Source organism: Doryrhamphus excisus, linkage group LG20, assembly GCF_037039965.1.
Source record: "Doryrhamphus excisus strain RoL-2023G ecotype Guam linkage group LG20, RoL_Dexc_Guam_v1.1, whole genome shotgun sequence".
NCBI classification, from domain to species: domain Eukaryota; kingdom Metazoa; phylum Chordata; class Actinopteri; order Syngnathiformes; family Syngnathidae; genus Doryrhamphus; species Doryrhamphus excisus.
In genome coordinates this window covers 10,238,294-10,254,838 of record NC_136376.1, presented here as the reverse complement: position 1 = coordinate 10,254,838, position 16,545 = coordinate 10,238,294, and the positions used below count along the sequence as shown (strand labels likewise).

The following is a 16,545-nucleotide window of genomic DNA, read 5'->3' as shown; positions in this document are numbered from 1 at the left end:
CTATCAAACACGAACTCAGTGTCATAAATGAGGTATCATGTCTTCTCTGTAGCTCCAGTCAGTTGAAGATACCCTATTAGAGGTGAGGGACCAGCTCTCTCGCTCAGGGGTGGTAAGCTCTGACCTTGCTGTGCCGCTGTTTGATTCTCTTCTGAGAGTGGCATTGGGCAACGTGTCATCCTCTCCTGAGCCTCCTGAGGAGAAACCAGACAGGGTGAGTCCCTCCTTGTGGTCATGCTTAAAGTGACATTATGCTGTATGTTAACTTTGATGCTGGGCGGCACGGTGGTCTAGTGGTTAGCGCGCAGACCTCACAGCTAGGAGACCAGGGTTCAATTCTACCCTCGGCCATCTCTGTGTGGAGTTTGCATGTTCTCCCCGTGCATGCGTGGGTTTTCCCACATTCCCTCCCACATTCCAAAAACATGTTAGGATAATTGGCGACTCCAAGTTGTCCATGGGTGTGAGTGTGAATGGTTGTTTGTCTGTGTGTGCCCTGTGATTGGCTGGCGACCAGTCCAGGGTGTACCCCGCCTCTCGGGGCAGCACCCCCCCGCGACCCTTGTGAGGAAAAAGCGGTAGAAAATGAATGAATGAATGAACTTTGATGCTTTCATCTTGGGCCGTTGTCCTCTCTATAGGAAAATAGTAGAAAGTAGTACAACAGCATAGAAAGATTACATCTTTTCCTCAACAACAAGCCTCCTGTTAGTCAGGCTCTTAAAATGCCTGTATGACTAAGCTTGTTCCAACACAGGAAGATTTAGCTTTTTATGTAATAGATTTACCTACTTCTGAAGCCCATAGTCCTTTCTCAGTGAGTCATGCAGAGTGTGGTGGGCACTTAATCCTTCTGAATTTTGTTCTGTGAAGCCAGAAGACGATTCCCACCTCAAAGTTCAAATGTTATTTTTTGGAGATATGTCACATTTCTCCAAAACGTCTTTTTTTTTTTTTTTTAACAAGAAATGAACTGTGTATAATTATAGGCCTCATCTGTCAATTAGACAACACATATTTACTTGAATGTTTGTGCACTACTTTGATGAGAAGCTGTATACAACCAGGAACGTGGTAGAGTGCTTCCCCTGTCAGCTGATATTAGTCTTAAGACCAGTTTGTACTATTTTCTGCATTTTTTTATTCACAAGACATTTATTATTTTGCTTTTATTTGGGACCTTATTCCTTTTTCCCTCTCTTTTCCTCTCGCCGTCTTTCTAGCAGAAACTCCAAGTGTCGGCAGAGGGGGCGGCCCCAGCAGGCGATCTATCAGAGGAGGTAGACGGCGTTCAGAGCTGTGGCATCAAGCCCCCAGGGGAGGAGGAGGAGGAGGAGGGCTACGACGCCGACAGCGAAAGCAATCCTGAGGACATGGCCAACCAGGAAGAGGGTAGGACTACACTTAACTGCGACCTCATTCATGCTTACATCCTTACGATTGACAGTTTGACACGGTTCATTGGTTGTTTTGTTTCAAAACTTGCTCCGCACTGTCACTGGGGTAATTTTAGGTTAATATATATTACATATAAACAGTTAACTGCGTCACTATTTGTTTTTGTTTGCAAGAAATGTCAAGATTAATCTTGATGGATTGCGGAGGTATTTACTTTTTCCTCAACCCATATAACTGTTTATTTTTAACCATGGGAAACCACAAATGTCTGCTTCTCCCAGTAAAAATATTTACATTTACTGGTAATCATGACAAAGTATTTCTGTGCATCGGCTGGATATGTTTGTTCAATAGAAATGTGATGCTTAAGATGTTGAAGCATGTTTGTGGACGTGCAATGTGAATTTACTGAATCATGCCACATCCTCATTTGTTCTGCTGTGATGACATTTGGCAATAGCAATTTTTTAAAGTGCATGACATTGCAGAAATATGTCTTTACATCTTTTTTTAACCGTTATTTAGTTCTTACTGTATGCCGGCTGTACTTTGCTGCTTTGGTCTTCCAGGTTAGGTCAGACACAGCCTGATTAAGTCCATTCGGTCTTTCATTCCCCCTCAGAATAGAGTTATTGTTTTGTGTTACAACTGCAGGCTACTACAGTCATTGTGTCGCATGAGCTGGATCTTGTGATGTTAAGTCTGTATCAAACGTCAACTTCCTGGAAAACGGCAACCTTGAATACTAGGTGGTGAAGTCTCCTTTTAGAGCAGGGGTCTCAAACTCAATTTAGCTGGGGGCCACCGGAGCTAGGGTCTGGGTGAAGCCTTTTGTTCTGATTTTCTACAAGAAAAGCTCCGATAAAACATTCCACTCTTCTCAAATGTCTTAATTTTTATTTTTCTACACAAAATAAGATGAAAAATAAATAAACAAATCAAGAATAAAGAAAATCAATCAATCAGTAATAAATAAATATAATAATAATAATAATAATAATAATAAAACACCAAATAATAAAAACTTAAGAAACCACATATAGTTGGTGGGTAGACAAATTATTTTTTTCAGATAAAAAAAACAAAGCATTATTAGAGCCCTGTAGACATGACAAAACACGACTATAGTCACATTTATACTCTTTTTATTTACAACATATTGCGCAACTGCAGGGTCTTGAGACACATGCTAACTCGCAAACTAGAGAGCTAGCGACCTAAACGGTAGCCTTCAAGTTATTTCCTTTCAACTTAAAAAGCCAAAAACTTACCACTTCCACATGGATAGGGAGGATAACTATGAACAGTTATTTAACCTTTAACATGAACATTAATCAAACGTAATATTTTTTTCTGGGTACATGATACCATACAGCATCCATATCAAACTTGCGCGGGCCACTAACATTAAACTTTTATATCAAGACGGGGGCCTCAAACTAGTGTCCTGCGGGCCACATTTGGCGCGCGAGCCGCATGTTTGAGACCCCTGATTTATTCATTCATTGTTGAAAAACCACAGCATCCATATCAAACTAGCGTGGGCCGCACTAACATTAAACTTTCATATCAAGGCAGGGGCCTAAACTAGCGTCATGCGGGCCCGCGGGCCACGTGTTTGAGACCCCTGTTTTAGAGGGATGTAATTTCGCTTTGAATGCCCCCTCTTGGTCGAATCTAACACACTTTCTTCAAAATGAACTTTATCTTAAGGAAGCTGTTCCTTGTCCTGCCGAAATTAAAGCAACATTAAATGTCTGAAATCAAGGTCACCCTGACGAGCTGTTGTTTAAGCGCTATTAGGGCTGCAAGTAACGATTATTTCAATAACCGATTAATCAGTCAATTATTTCTTTTGATGAATTGAGTCGGATTTAATAAAGAAAAACACAGGAGCAGCAATCTCTTTAAGAATGCATGAATGGACTTTCTCCCTCCCCAAAATCATAGAGTTGTGCACATTGTTTTACTGTTATTGTTTTTGCCTTTTATATAAATGAGAAGTATGTTCCGACATCTACACCTCCTGTAGTCTCTTAACATGCTTCTTAATTCATTCGACTCATTTTGTCATACATTTCAACTGTTTAACCTCTCACATTTTCTGGAACCCAAGCAGTAAATTGACTAAATTGGTGGTTTTTGCGTATTAATGTTTAAGCTTTTAGTTGATGAACCAGATCCTTATTTGCTTGTGCGGTTGAGGGTGGAAACAATTTGTGCAAGTCAAAGTAGGGCATCTGTTTGGTTTATCAAAGAAGGTCTGACAATCCACGTGAGAGTCTGCTGGGCTGCTACTCCCATGTTGCTCTGAGCTTGGGGCGGAGATCAATTCATGTTTATGGGCTGCCCCTGAGCCAGCTGATTGCAGATGAATCGGGGGAATGTCTGTGGATGATGTGTGGTGTCAGTCAGCCAGAGCTTTATGCCGATGTCTGACTCAGTTTCTCAGTGTCTCTGATTTAGTGTTGCGTCACTTCGGCTCTTCCTTCAGGATTGAAGGTGGAGTCTGTGCAAGGGGAGTTTGCGACGGTAGCAGACGGGCCTGGGCGTGGTGTGCTGGTTTTCCCAGAGATCTGCACAGTTGAGCTGCAGCTTCTGGCCACCGGGTCCCCAGACTTGGAGGTATTGAGCCATGTGTTTCACAGCCTTCTCGGTGCTGTCCGCGCCAACCACCGCAATGCCGCTCTGCTTTATGACCAGGTCAGAGAAACCTTTTATTCTTAAACTTTCTCAACACTGTGCCTTTGCGTTCTCAAATACCATGCTTTGATCCTTACAGGGAGGGGTCAAAACCATCCTGTCTGGCTTTCATAACATCCTTAGCCAAGCAGACTCTTCCCTTAAAGGTTGGTCACAGGATTTATTTGTCTCAGGCTTCACATCACATGTCATCTGTAATTGTAAAAATGTAAATTTTGCATCGTGAATGTATTGAAGGGTGCAGTATAATAATATAGTGTTAATATAGTGAATAGAATCATCCATCTTTTTCCTTTTGGTTTACATTCAGACTGCCAGACCGTTATAGTGGAACTGCTGGTTGCCATGGTGAGCCAGCGAATCACAGCAGAAGAACTGGCCCTCTTGATTCGTCTCTTCCTGGATAAGACTCCACCTACTGTAAGTAGTAAACCGTATGTGTGATACTTGTCATATTTCATTTCACAGCTTGCGCTCATGACATCTGGGATTATTGACAGTTTACACGATGCAGTTGTCCCTGGCTACATAACAAGGTTTTCCAGCTTGCTCTTTCGTAGTTTTTCACATTAGTACATTTAACCACAATGTACCTATTTGCCCAAATTAAGCATTTTAAAACATAAAAAATGGCTAATTGAACTAAAATAAGGTGGCACGGCGGTCGAGTGGTTAGCGCGCAGACCTCACTGCTAGGAGACCACGGTTCAATTCCACCCTCGGTCATCTCTGTGTGGAGTTTGCATGTTCTCCCCGTGCACGCGTGGGTTTTCTCCGGGTACTCCGGTTTCCTCCCACATTCCAAAAACATGCTAGGTTAATTGGTGACTCCAAATTGTCCATAGGTATGAATGTGAGTGTGAATGGTTGTTTGTCTATATGTGCCCTGTGATTGGCTGGCGACCAGTCCAGGGTGTACCCCGCCTCTCGCTCGAAGACAGCTGGGATAGGCTCCAGCACCCCCGCGACCCTTGTGAGGAAAAAGCGGTAGAAAATTAATGAATGAATGAATGAAGTAAAATATAAATACAGTCTTAACCAGGGGCGCCCATTACGTTGATCGTAAAGGCATTGTGGGTAAATCGCATGGCATTGAAAAAAGAGTTGGCGACTGACAGATGAGGCAAACGCACTTTGAAAATGAGATTGTCAGAAAGAAGTCCCCTTTCCTCTTTTGTGTTGGTACTAATTATCAGGTTGGAGAAATCATTTATAGCCAGTCTCCATGAAAAACACCACATTTTTGTATTGATTTTTAAAAAATTATTATTATAAACCTTTTCCACTGAGGGCCAAATAATGTAAAATGAAATAATACAGGTGGCCAGAGCTGAAAAAAAAATATTTATATATATATATTATGTATTATTATCAACATTTCTGCCTTTTTTATTTACAATTTGGCTTATGTCCTGGATTTTTCACATTTATGTTGTTTTTTTTTTATTAGTATTTTTATTAAAAATCTTTTTTTATATGCCACAGACCGGACTTTGAACACCCCTGTGCTACACTTTTTTTTCTTTTTTTTTTTTAGTTGTGATACATCACCATGTTGCCATTCTTAATTTGCACATATAATTGGGATAGTGATTATTTTTAGCTACTCTAAGGCCACGAAGGGAAGAGACCATTTCTCTCACAACTTTTTTCCTTGCCAGGAGATTTTACTGAACGGCATCTTACAAATTGTTGAAGCCAACGTGAACATAGAACCGCTTTACCAGCTGGACTTTCCAATAACCATCGGGGCCTTGACACCGGGAGGAGTGTCCCCTAGCTCGAGGCCAAATGGCAGTGCTGGGGGGAAAGGTGTTGGTCTGCTCTGGAAGGGCAAACTGTCTCCTGGTCGCAGGGAGGGAGATAGCGAGTTGAGACCGAGTCACCTGCACTCTTCTCCTTGGAACACGGCACCTTTACACTTGCCCCTGGTGGGGCAGAACTGCTGGCCTCACATGGCTAGTGGCTTCAGCGCCTCCATGTGGCTAAGGGTGGTAGAGCAGGAGGAAAAAGAAGGGAGCACAGAAAAAGGTGAGAAACACATCATTTACTTAAACATATTGATGCCCAGTGTGTTCATTGAAATGTTTTTTATTATTCTTTTTTTTCCAGAGAAGAGAAACATACCTGCAGTTGATATTCACCATGGCTCGCCTCAGGCTGGGCGAAAAGTAGCGGAGGAAAGCCTCATTCATATTCTATCCATGGGCTCTAAAGCACTAATGCTTCAAGTGTGGGCAGACTTCTCCACTGGCTCACTAACATTCAGGTGAGCGTTAGAGTACGCTGTAGTTTCACTCGGTCTGGGAGAAGCAGGGTTGTACTTTTGTAAAGTTTCAGATTTGACATATAAGTGTACTGTTGCCCCAGGGTTTGTATCGACCCAAACGACGAGATCAAAGCAGGGCTTTTGGCTCAGGCAGACTCCGGTGAGGGACTTCTCCGACCCGGCCAATGGCAGCACATCGGTCTCACATATACTCAGCAGCCTGAGGGCAAAAAGAACATCCATGGCCGTGTGGTTGTCTGGGTGTGCGGCATCATGTGAGTAGAAATATGTACGCCTTATGAAGATCTGCTGATTTCCAAAATGCTAACTGTAAGCGCTTCGCTCTGTTTCAGGAAATGTGAAGTTTTCTTGGACTACACTTTGCCACGAAAGTCGAGTTTATCCTCTGATAGCAACAAGACTTTCTGTATGCTGGGTCATTGTGTATCAGCCTCTGAGGAGGTATCGAAACAGCACGTACACTGGAGCATGGGAACGGTGCTCCTCTTCAATGGTAGGCCTTCTGTTAATACCAGTTATCGTAATAACCTTTTCAACCCATTCATCATCCTATTTGGCATCAGTGCTGCTCTTTGATGGTATAAATACCCTTATCACATACTACAGTATTAATTGGCCCTGTACCCTAGAAACCGCCCATGAATGATACGAGAAAAGGCCGAAATGATACTGTGTCAAAGCCCAGGGCAGTGATACTAATAAAATATAGAGTTTAACCATGTCCAGTATCAGCCCCCGTAGCTGTCCACTCAGAGCGCGCTGCTCTGGTATCGTGCCTGTGAAACAACCAATCAGAGAACAGCACATATTTTTGCAATTATTGTGTTTACACTGTTTAGATATAATACATGTAATAAACTGAACATTTTCTGTAAACAAAATGGTCTTTTGATTAAATAGTACGTGATAATAAGCTCATGATTAAATAGTATGTGATAATAAGATCATCTTCGGTCTCGGGCTGATACTGGCACGAATACTGTCCAGACAAACCATGTGATAACCTATAAGTATATACTCGTGCATATTTATAAACAGCATGATCCCCTCTTGAGTGGGTTGTGCTTTATCAAAGCACGTCTGATGTAGTGGCCAGCTTTTTGAATGCCGAACTTGTTGCTTCTAATGCAGATAATGTTTTACTACTACCAATAGTATTATCTGAGCTTTTCATTATTTTTTTTAATCGCATTTACCACTCTTTTATGTATTTCAAATTTTTGTTTGAATTCAATCATATTCCGTGCCTCTTACAGGTGCCAGAGTAGGTTCTGATGAGGCCTTCTTCCTGTACACCAGCGGGCCTGACCTCACCTCCATCATGCCCTGCAATTATGGCAAACCCACAGGGTCATTCTCCAAGTTTGTCACTCAGGAAGGGCTCAAGTGTGAGAGTGTGAGAGAGCTTCTGATGAAGAGCAAAGATGTGGACACGACGGCTTTGGTTGTAAGTCTTTTCTTACGTTGTTAAGCGATAACATACAACATGTGTCATTTATTGTTTCTTTTTATGTCATGCAAAGGATGTGCCCCTCTAATTAGTTGTCATTACTGATACGCTGCAGGAAGTCATTACTCCTCAATGAAAAAAAGCTAATCTAGTTAAGCCTGACAGATTTCTAGGAGACTCAAAACAGTACCGTAATTTCCGGACTATAGAGCGCACCTGATTATAAGCCTCACCCACTACATTTTTTTTTCTTCTTCTTCTTTCTGCGGGGAAGATCACATGACTTTTTATTTGTGCTTCGGGGGTTTAGGGTTTTTGTTTTGTTTTAGTCTAGGCTGCAAAAGTCGCCCGTGTTAGGGATTAAACCTAGAAAAAAAGAAGTCTGGTGGAGAACATTTCAGTACCATTACTGTAGAACAGAGGTAGGGAACCTATGGCTCGGGAGCCTGGTAGGGCTCTTTTGATGACTGTATCTGGCTCTCAAGCATTTCTTACCACAATAAAAATGTATTTTTGCTAACATTTTAAAGTAAACATCACAGAAATAATATTAAATTAAATAATATTAAAAATCAACAACTTTTTTTATGCATTTTAATTCGTCCATCTATTTTCTACTGCAATGGCAACAAGTATTTGATTTATTATTAGACACTGCGCTGCTCACAAAAGTGTGCTGACCACACCCCATTGGCGTGCGGTAGTGTGCCTGGTCTACACAATTAGAGCCCATTATATCTAAAACTGTTGGTCTTACATAAAAATGCACACATTTTATTGCATTCAATGTTTAAAAAAATGTATATGGCTCTCACAGATACACATTTTAAAATATCTGGCCTTCATGGCTCTCTTCGCCAAAAAGGTTCCCGACCCCTGCTGTAGAATATCACAACGTCCTTGAATGCGCCATCTGAGTGACTTATATTTGTATTGCAGTTCATTTAGGAGCTTCCACACACAAAACTCATTCAGTTAGGCAAAAAATATGCAAATTATGTGTATACGTGCATATTATTTTTACTAATAATAGATCATATTCAACCATGAAAGAGTACATTTATACATTTGAAGTAAGTAAGCGGCAAAATAATACTATATTACACCCTGGACTGGTGGCCAGCCAATCACAGGGCACATATACACAACCATTCCCACCCACATTCATACCTATGGACAATTTGGCCTGCGCGCTAACCACTCGACCACCATGCAGCCAAGACTCATAAGGAATATCAGATACATTGGTGTTGATTTCTGTGTTTCATAATAAGAATGATGACATTTTCCAGCAAAGAAAAACAGATTTTATCTTCTTTTTTTTAGAGGAAAAGCGATTTTGTACATACACAAGCCGCACCTGTATATAAGCCGCATGTGCCCACATTAAAACACGTAAACATATTTACAAAGAAAGACGGTACACAGAGAGAGTTTTCAGAGTTTTAATAATATAACTTAACAATAATAATAATATAACTTTCTTCCCAAACGGTTCCTGTGACGCGGCAGTAAAACGGTAGCAACATGGTAACAACACGCTAGCAACACAATAGCAACACGGTATAACAGGTCTGGTAAAACAGGTCTGGTAAAAGAACATACTGGTAAAAATCACGGTAAGCCGTCTTCATCTTCCTCCTTTGAACTGAAGCCATGGATTGGTTTATGCCAAGTTTACGTGCAGCAGCTCCGTTTCCTTCTTTATCGGACAGCTTGATTGCTTTTAGCTTGAAAGCTGCGTCATATGCCTTTCTTTTTGCATTTTCCATGATGAGGGTATGTTCACGCTAATTTCATTTATGATTAAGATTAAGATATGCCTTTATTCGCCCCTCAGTGGGGAAATTTGTATTGCACAGCAGCAAGAGTACAGAGTCAGTTAAGCAGTACAAAATACACAATATAGAAAAATAAACAATATAAACAACCCAAGTATTAACAAAATCAAGTTTTTCCAGAGTTATATACAATACAGTATGTAGATAATATGAAACGAGATGAGATATATGACCAGTCTATACACTGAGATCTTGTTAGAGAGTTAATATGAGGCATTATGGAAATACTTCACATAGAACTTAGTATATTGCATTTAGAGCCCTTAATATTGCACATGGAGGTTGATCAGATATTGCACAGTGAATGGGGTCTGGAGTAACTATACTGACTAAAAGCAAGTACAGTAAAGTCTCGTTATATCGATATTGTCGGGAGTCTGAAAAAATATCGATATAACCGGACTGTCGATATATCCGATCCTGCGCCGAACTGCATTAAAAGTGGGCAATAATGCACTCGACATTGTTCTATTGTTTCGACATTGTTCTATAGTATAGAACAATGTCGAGCAGCTTAAATCAATCTTTGCTTAAGGATTTCAATACCAAAAAAGAACACGGCGAACGGCTGCTTCCAGTCAACTTTATTTTTCACACTTCCACCACCAGAGCACAGCACACACATGTATTGAAATCCTTAAGCAAAGATTGATTTAAGCTGCTTTTGTATCGATATAAGCAGACCAAATTGGCTGGCGGGAGATGAAAAGGGCATCGTAGTAACCGGATTATCATAATAACCGGGTATCGTACTAACGGAACTAATTATATCATAAAAGACTAGAAATTTGCCGGGAAATGAAAATAGTATCGTAATAAGCAGTAATTCGTTATAACCGATATCGATATAACGAGACTTTACTGTAGTACACAGATGTACATAGCGGTGTAGAAGTCTATTGGGAGCGGTGCTGGTTGTACAGCCTGACAGCTGCAGGAAGAAAGGAAGACAAGAAGTTGCAGTCTTCCTCGACGCATATATTCCACCGGTCTTAATCTTACCTTTTCTACTCGAGAGCCCCTGGCGGCCGTTAGAAAAATTACATAAATTGGCTGCATCACTGAATAAGCCGCAGGGTTGAAAGTTTGGGAAAAAAGTAGTGGCTTATAGTCCGGAATTTACGGTAATTGCTTATAGATTTGTGGATAACAGCTCGGGTGATTAGAAAAAGTAAAGTAAATGAGACCAGAGTTGAAATTACATACAAATAATGACGGCTTGTAAAAGAACTTGTGACTCTGCTGAAGGAATAGCCAATGTGTCCTGAAGCTGTTGTTGTTTTATCACAGGAGAGCTTGGCGGTTGTGTATGCTCCCAGCAGTCCCAGGGTCTATACTATCTATGAGCCTGTAATTAGACTGAAGGGACAAGCCAAGACCGTGGTGACCCAACGACCCTTCAGCTCCAAAGAGGTGCAAAGTGTTTCCTTGGAGCCCAATGCTCTGAAGGCTCTGCTGCCCACAGAAACTCACGGCCTGCAGAGCGTCCTGCATAAGATTGGAGGGACGGGGAATTTTGTCTTCCTTTTTGCACAGGTAAGAGAAAAATTAAAATACTATATTAAATACTTAAATTCACTTGTAGCCAAGTGTAAACTTCCTGAATGTGCTATGTGTTAGTTTGGTTACTTCATAACTAATATCCAGGATGAAGAAATGTTTGTTTGTCCTCGTGAAACCGATGCATTGGACATTCTCTTTTGCAGACAGTGGAGCTGAGTGACTGTGAGATGACGCAGGCTTTGTCCTTGCATACCCTCTTGTCTCTGTCTAAATTCAACCAGCATCGCATCCATGAAATGAGCTCTTACCATGGCTACTCTATGATACACCAGGTTCTCATCAAGTCCAAATGTATTGTTGGATATCATATGCTGAAAGTGAGTCCTAGACCTCTGTTGTCTATAATTATCTCAATCTTTGGTATAACTGTCACATTCATTTTTATTTTTATTTTTTTGAATCTGTGCGTCTCTGGCACATCGTGTTACCCAAGACGCTGATGTGTGTGCATTTGCAATCTGTTGCTTTTGACTACCACTGAATACCCTGATTAGTTGTATTAAGCATTCATTAAGCCTTCATGATGAGGTGTCATTCGTTTCCATGTTCATTCACTGCCTTTGTTTTCCCTCGTTATTTTAAAATGAAAAGCATTAGGTCTTATCTGAGTACACTGTGCGATGTAACATTATTTTGTGTCTGTCTAGACTCTGTTGGTTGGGTGTTGCAGTGGGCCTATTCTAATCCTGGGGGATGACGGTCAATTCCGTTTGGACACGGAATCCATTGCTGTGGTGCAGGACATTAGGCTGCTCTCAGATGTCCTGTTGGACTGGAAGATCTGGGCCAAAGCAGAGGTAAATACTAATAGTAGAAGTGGCTCACCCTAAAAGGGGACTTATTATGCTTTGTATTGAGTTGTGGACGTAGCTATACACGATAACGGCACAGAAAGCTTTCTAGATCTTCCAGAATCTGCACCTATTCCAGCTGTATTTCTTTGTTATGCTTTGAGTTATGGACGCAGCTATACACGATAACGGCACAGAAAGCTTTCTAGATCTTCCAGAATCTGCACCTATTCCAGCTGTATTTGTTTGTTATGCTTTGAGTTGTGGACGTAGCTATACACGATAACGGCACACAAAGCTTTCTAGATCTTCCAGAATCTGCACCTATTCCAGCTGTATTTCTTTGTTATGCTTTGAGTTGTGGACGTAGCTATACACGATAACGGCACAGAAAGCTTTCCAGATCTTCCAGAATCTGCACCTATTCCAGCTGTATTTGTTTGTTATGCTTTGAGTTGTGGACGTAGCTATACACGATAACGGCACACAAAGCTTTCTAGATCTTCCAGAATCTGCACCTATTCCAGCTGTATTTCTTTGCTATGCTTTGAGTTGTGGATGTAGCTATACACGATAACGACACAGAAAGCTTTCTAGATCTTCCAGAATCTGCACCTATTCCAGCTGTATTTGTTTGTTATGCTTTGAGTTGTGGACGCAGCTATACACGATAACGGCACACAAAGCTTTCTAGATCTTCCAGGATCTGCACCTATTCCAGCTGTATTTCTTTGCTATGCTTTGAGTTGTGGACGTAGCTATACACGTTAACGGCACAGAAAGCTTTCTAGATCTTTCAGAATCTGCACCTATTCCAGCTATATTTCTTTGTTATGCTTTGAGTTGTGGACGTAGCTATACACGATAACGGCACAGAAAGCTTTCTAGATCTTCCAGAATCTGCACCTATTCCAGCTGTATTTCTTTGTATTTTGTGCTTCCTGTGAAAACGCTCTGTTTTAATTTACCACGCCAACTCCCAAGTGCTTAGGAATACTTCCGGTGTTGTGCCGCTAGCTGCCAAACCCAACTTGATAAACGGTATAGGAGATGATAAACATTATAGGAGTTGATGATTTATCTTTTTAAAATGTCTGCTTTTAACATGCAGCCGTATGTTTTGGATCCCGAATCCAATCCAGATGTTGAGACTGTCTTCTTTCAGGCGTGACCTACACTAGATGACTCAATCTACATTGACACTGGCATCAAAACGACTTTAGATCACTAAATGTAGCAAATGCCCTTCGGAAACACTGAAAATGACATCCCAGAATGTGCACATTTGTTATTATATGGTGTTTTGTGCCTTTTTATTTCTATTCCATAATCACTTATCATCCTTTTTGGATAGTGTGGTGTGTGGGAGACATTGCTGGCAGCCCTAGAGATTCTCATCAGGGTGCACCACCCTTACCAGGTCTTTAACATCCGTCAGCTCCTCAAGGCTGAAGTCGTGCACCGCTTCCTGCTCACCTGTCAGGTGTTACAGGTGTGTCTTCTCAACATCTCAAAATCATTAACCCTACCTGACAATGACTAACAAGAAGATATTTGTCTTAAGGAGCATCGGGACGAGCATCTGACCGCCATCCCACAGGAAGTCTGTTTGTCATTTGTCAAAATAATCCAGGAAGTATTGGGTTCGCCTCCAGATCTGGATTTGCTCAAACTTATCTATAACTTCCTGCTGGCGGTTCACCCACCGACTAACACTTACGTCTGCCACACGCCATCCAGCTTCTACTTCTCACTGCATATAGGTGAGGAGTCAACAGTTGAATGCAACATCTGTATGGGCTTTATACTAAAGAGGTCTTTTGACGTCTCCATGTCTCAGATGGGAAGCTCTACCATGACAAGGTGCAATCCATTATGTACCTGCGACACTCCAACAGCGGAGGGAAGTCTGCAAGCAGCTCAGTGTTGTCTCTTTCCCCAACAGTGTTCACAGAAGCTCCCCAAGAAGGTTTGTACAGTGTTTGTACAGTGGCGCTTATTAATCTGTAAAGTGATTCACTACGGCCCCTTGCCCGGATAAATGGGAATGTTGCATCGGGATCGGCATCCAGCTTATTAACAACTAAGCCAAATCAAACATGAGGTTGACTCACTGTCAAAGACAACAAATGTAATGTGCCTTTCTGGGCCCTCAGAGATTCTGACATTTTTATTAAATGTTTAAGAAAAAAGACATGATCATGAAGGATACCTGGCACATGCCCACACGCAGAACTTTAAATTATTATTATTTATAATCTCTGTCTCTCTCTGTCTCTTTGTCACTCTCTCGCTCTGTCTGTCTCTCGCTCTGTCTCTCTGTCCCTGTCGCTCTGTCCCTGTCGCTCTGTCCCTGTCGCTCTGTCCCTGTCGCTCTGTCCCTGTCGCTCTGTCCCTGTCGCTCTGTCCCTGTCGCTCTGTCCCTGTCGCTCTGTCCCTGTCGCTCTGTCCCTGTCGCTCTGTCTCTGTCGCTCTGTCTCTGTCGCTCTGTCTCTCTGTCGCTCTGTCTCTCTCTCGCTCTGTCTCTCTCTCGCTCTGTCTCTCTCGTCTGTCTGTCTGTCTCTCTCTGTCTGTCTGTCTGTCTCTCTCTGTCTGTCTGTCTCTCTCTCTGTGTCTGTCTCTGTTTCTCTCTTTGTCTCTGTCTCTCTCTCTCTCTCTCTCTCTCTGTCTCTCTCTCTCTCTCTCTCTCTGTCTCTGTCTCTGTCTCTGTCTCTGTCTCTGTCTCTCTCTCGCTCTGTCTCTCTCTCGCTCTGTCTCTCTCTGTCTCTCTCTGTCTGTCTCTGTCTGTCTCTCTCTGTCTCTCTCTGTCTGTCTCTCTCTGTCTCTCTCTTTGTTTCTCTCTTTGTCTCTCTGTCTCTCTCTTTGTCTCTCTCTTTGTCTCTCTCTTTGTCTCTCTCTTTGTCTCTCTCTTTGTCTCTCTCTTTGTCTCTCTCTTTGTCTCTCTCTCTGTTTCTCTCTGTCTCTCTCTCTGTCTCTCTCTCCCCATATCCCTCTATATATCCCTCTTTCTCTCTCTATCTATCTACAGTGAGAAAATGTGGTGGTGTTTTCCCCATATAGTGTTTGTGTCTTTGTTTCTTAATACGTTTACATTCAATGACTCTACACAAGCCGCAAAGCAATCTGATCATCTTGCTGCTTGTTCCTCCAGGCCATCTCCATGTTCCATCCCCTGAACACGGAGGTGAAGATCAGTCTTTACGGCCTCCCAGTTTGGCACCGTCCCCCTATGGTTCCCCTTTGCTGACACCCCGCCTCATGCGTAGTGGCTCAAATGAAGCCAATGAAGTTGAGCGGGTGTCGCTCGCTACCCAGCAGGCTCTGGGCAGCACAGAAACACTGAAAAAAGGAGGCGGTGACGAGCAACTCCTTAGCAGTTGTGAATCAGCAAAGACTATCTGTGACTCCAGGGAAATAGGCAAAGAAGGAGGTCAGCGCACCCCATCCATCAGCGTGGAGGAGGAGCGGGACGAGGCAGCTGAGGTGGACAGCCTGGCAGAAGGCAGTGTAGGCGTTGCAGAGTCTGAGGACAGGTTTGACTCTGCTAGTGATGAGGCTCCTCGACGCCCTGACAGCCTTAAAGGTATACAGTCCTTCCAGAGGAGCCACAGCAACCTGGACAGTCTGGGATTGGCTTTCCCAGCTCCAAATGGCTCTTTGGCCATCAGTCGCTGGCCAAGTGCAGCTGATCGAAGCTCAGGACCAGAAGACTGGGAAAGTTACACCTATTCTCCTGGCTATGAGAGGACACACAGCAAAACCGATTCCAACGACCGGTATGTAGTCATTCCATTTCAGCAATACTTTTTACCATAGTATATATTTTCAACTATACTTTGGGTAGACAGCTTGTGTAGCAGTATTACTATCCACTGAAAATGAGACAACACACAGCCATTGCTGTCTAAATAGCCGTGGAAATTAGTATCAAAATAATTATAAGTATGGTGATGTTAGCATCATGATCTGGGGTCATGAGTACTGCTGACATTGGGGAGTTGCGGTTCATTGATTGGAAACTGATGTGCACTTGTTGGCATATGTGTACAGGTGTACACACTTGTGATGCCAATGGACAAAAATGGCTGTGTGAGGTTTTCAGAGGTTATATCCGAGAGGACGTTATGCTCAAGTTTCATTCATTCATTCATTTTCTACCGCTTTTTCCTCACGAGGGTTGCGGGGGTGCTGGAGCCTATCCCAGCTGTCTTTGGGCGAGAGGCGGGGTACACCCTGGACTAGTCGCCAGCCAATCACAGGGCACATATAGACAAACAACCATTCACACTCACATTCATACCTATGAACAATTTGGAGTCGCCAATTAACCTAGCATGTTTTTTTGGAAACCGGAGTACCCGAAGAAAACCCACACAGAGATGGCCGAGGGTGGAATTGAACCCTGGTCTCTTAGCTGTGAGGTTTGCGTGCTAACCACTAGACCGCCGTGCCGCCGCTCAAGTTTCAATTCTATAGTATTAACCCTCTAGAAATGTAAATCACCACATT

At 42.5% G+C, this 16,545-nt stretch overlaps 1 protein-coding gene across 5 annotated transcripts in view; it reads left to right on the top strand.

The window, feature by feature from the left end:
* lyst (lysosomal trafficking regulator) overlaps positions 1 to 16,545 on the top strand; it is a 60,018-nt gene that overhangs the window by 23,460 nt on the left and 20,013 nt on the right. For 2 of the 5 annotated variants that reach the window (XM_058058306.2, XM_058058300.2), the window contains exons 7-23: positions 53 to 214; positions 1,227 to 1,392; positions 3,893 to 4,101; positions 4,181 to 4,247; positions 4,412 to 4,521; positions 5,763 to 6,132; positions 6,214 to 6,370; positions 6,472 to 6,645; positions 6,724 to 6,884; positions 7,648 to 7,838; positions 10,973 to 11,218; positions 11,389 to 11,562; positions 11,893 to 12,042; positions 13,391 to 13,528; positions 13,601 to 13,799; positions 13,877 to 14,005; positions 15,188 to 15,812. In XM_058058306.2, the coding sequence (XP_057914289.2) occupies positions 53 to 214; positions 1,227 to 1,392; positions 3,893 to 4,101; positions 4,181 to 4,247; positions 4,412 to 4,521; positions 5,763 to 6,132; positions 6,214 to 6,370; positions 6,472 to 6,645; positions 6,724 to 6,884; positions 7,648 to 7,838; positions 10,973 to 11,218; positions 11,389 to 11,562; positions 11,893 to 12,042; positions 13,391 to 13,528; positions 13,601 to 13,799; positions 13,877 to 14,005; positions 15,188 to 15,812 (3,428 nt within the window). Of the gene's footprint in view, positions 1 to 52; positions 215 to 1,223; positions 1,393 to 3,892; positions 4,102 to 4,180; positions 4,248 to 4,411; positions 4,522 to 5,762; positions 6,371 to 6,471; positions 6,646 to 6,723; positions 6,885 to 7,647; positions 7,839 to 10,972; positions 11,219 to 11,388; positions 11,563 to 11,892; positions 12,043 to 13,390; positions 13,529 to 13,600; positions 13,800 to 13,876; positions 14,006 to 15,187; positions 15,813 to 16,545 lie in introns of all 5 variants that reach the window. The other 3 variants (XM_058058304.2, XM_058058298.2, XM_078787193.1) reach the window with 2 other exon arrangements.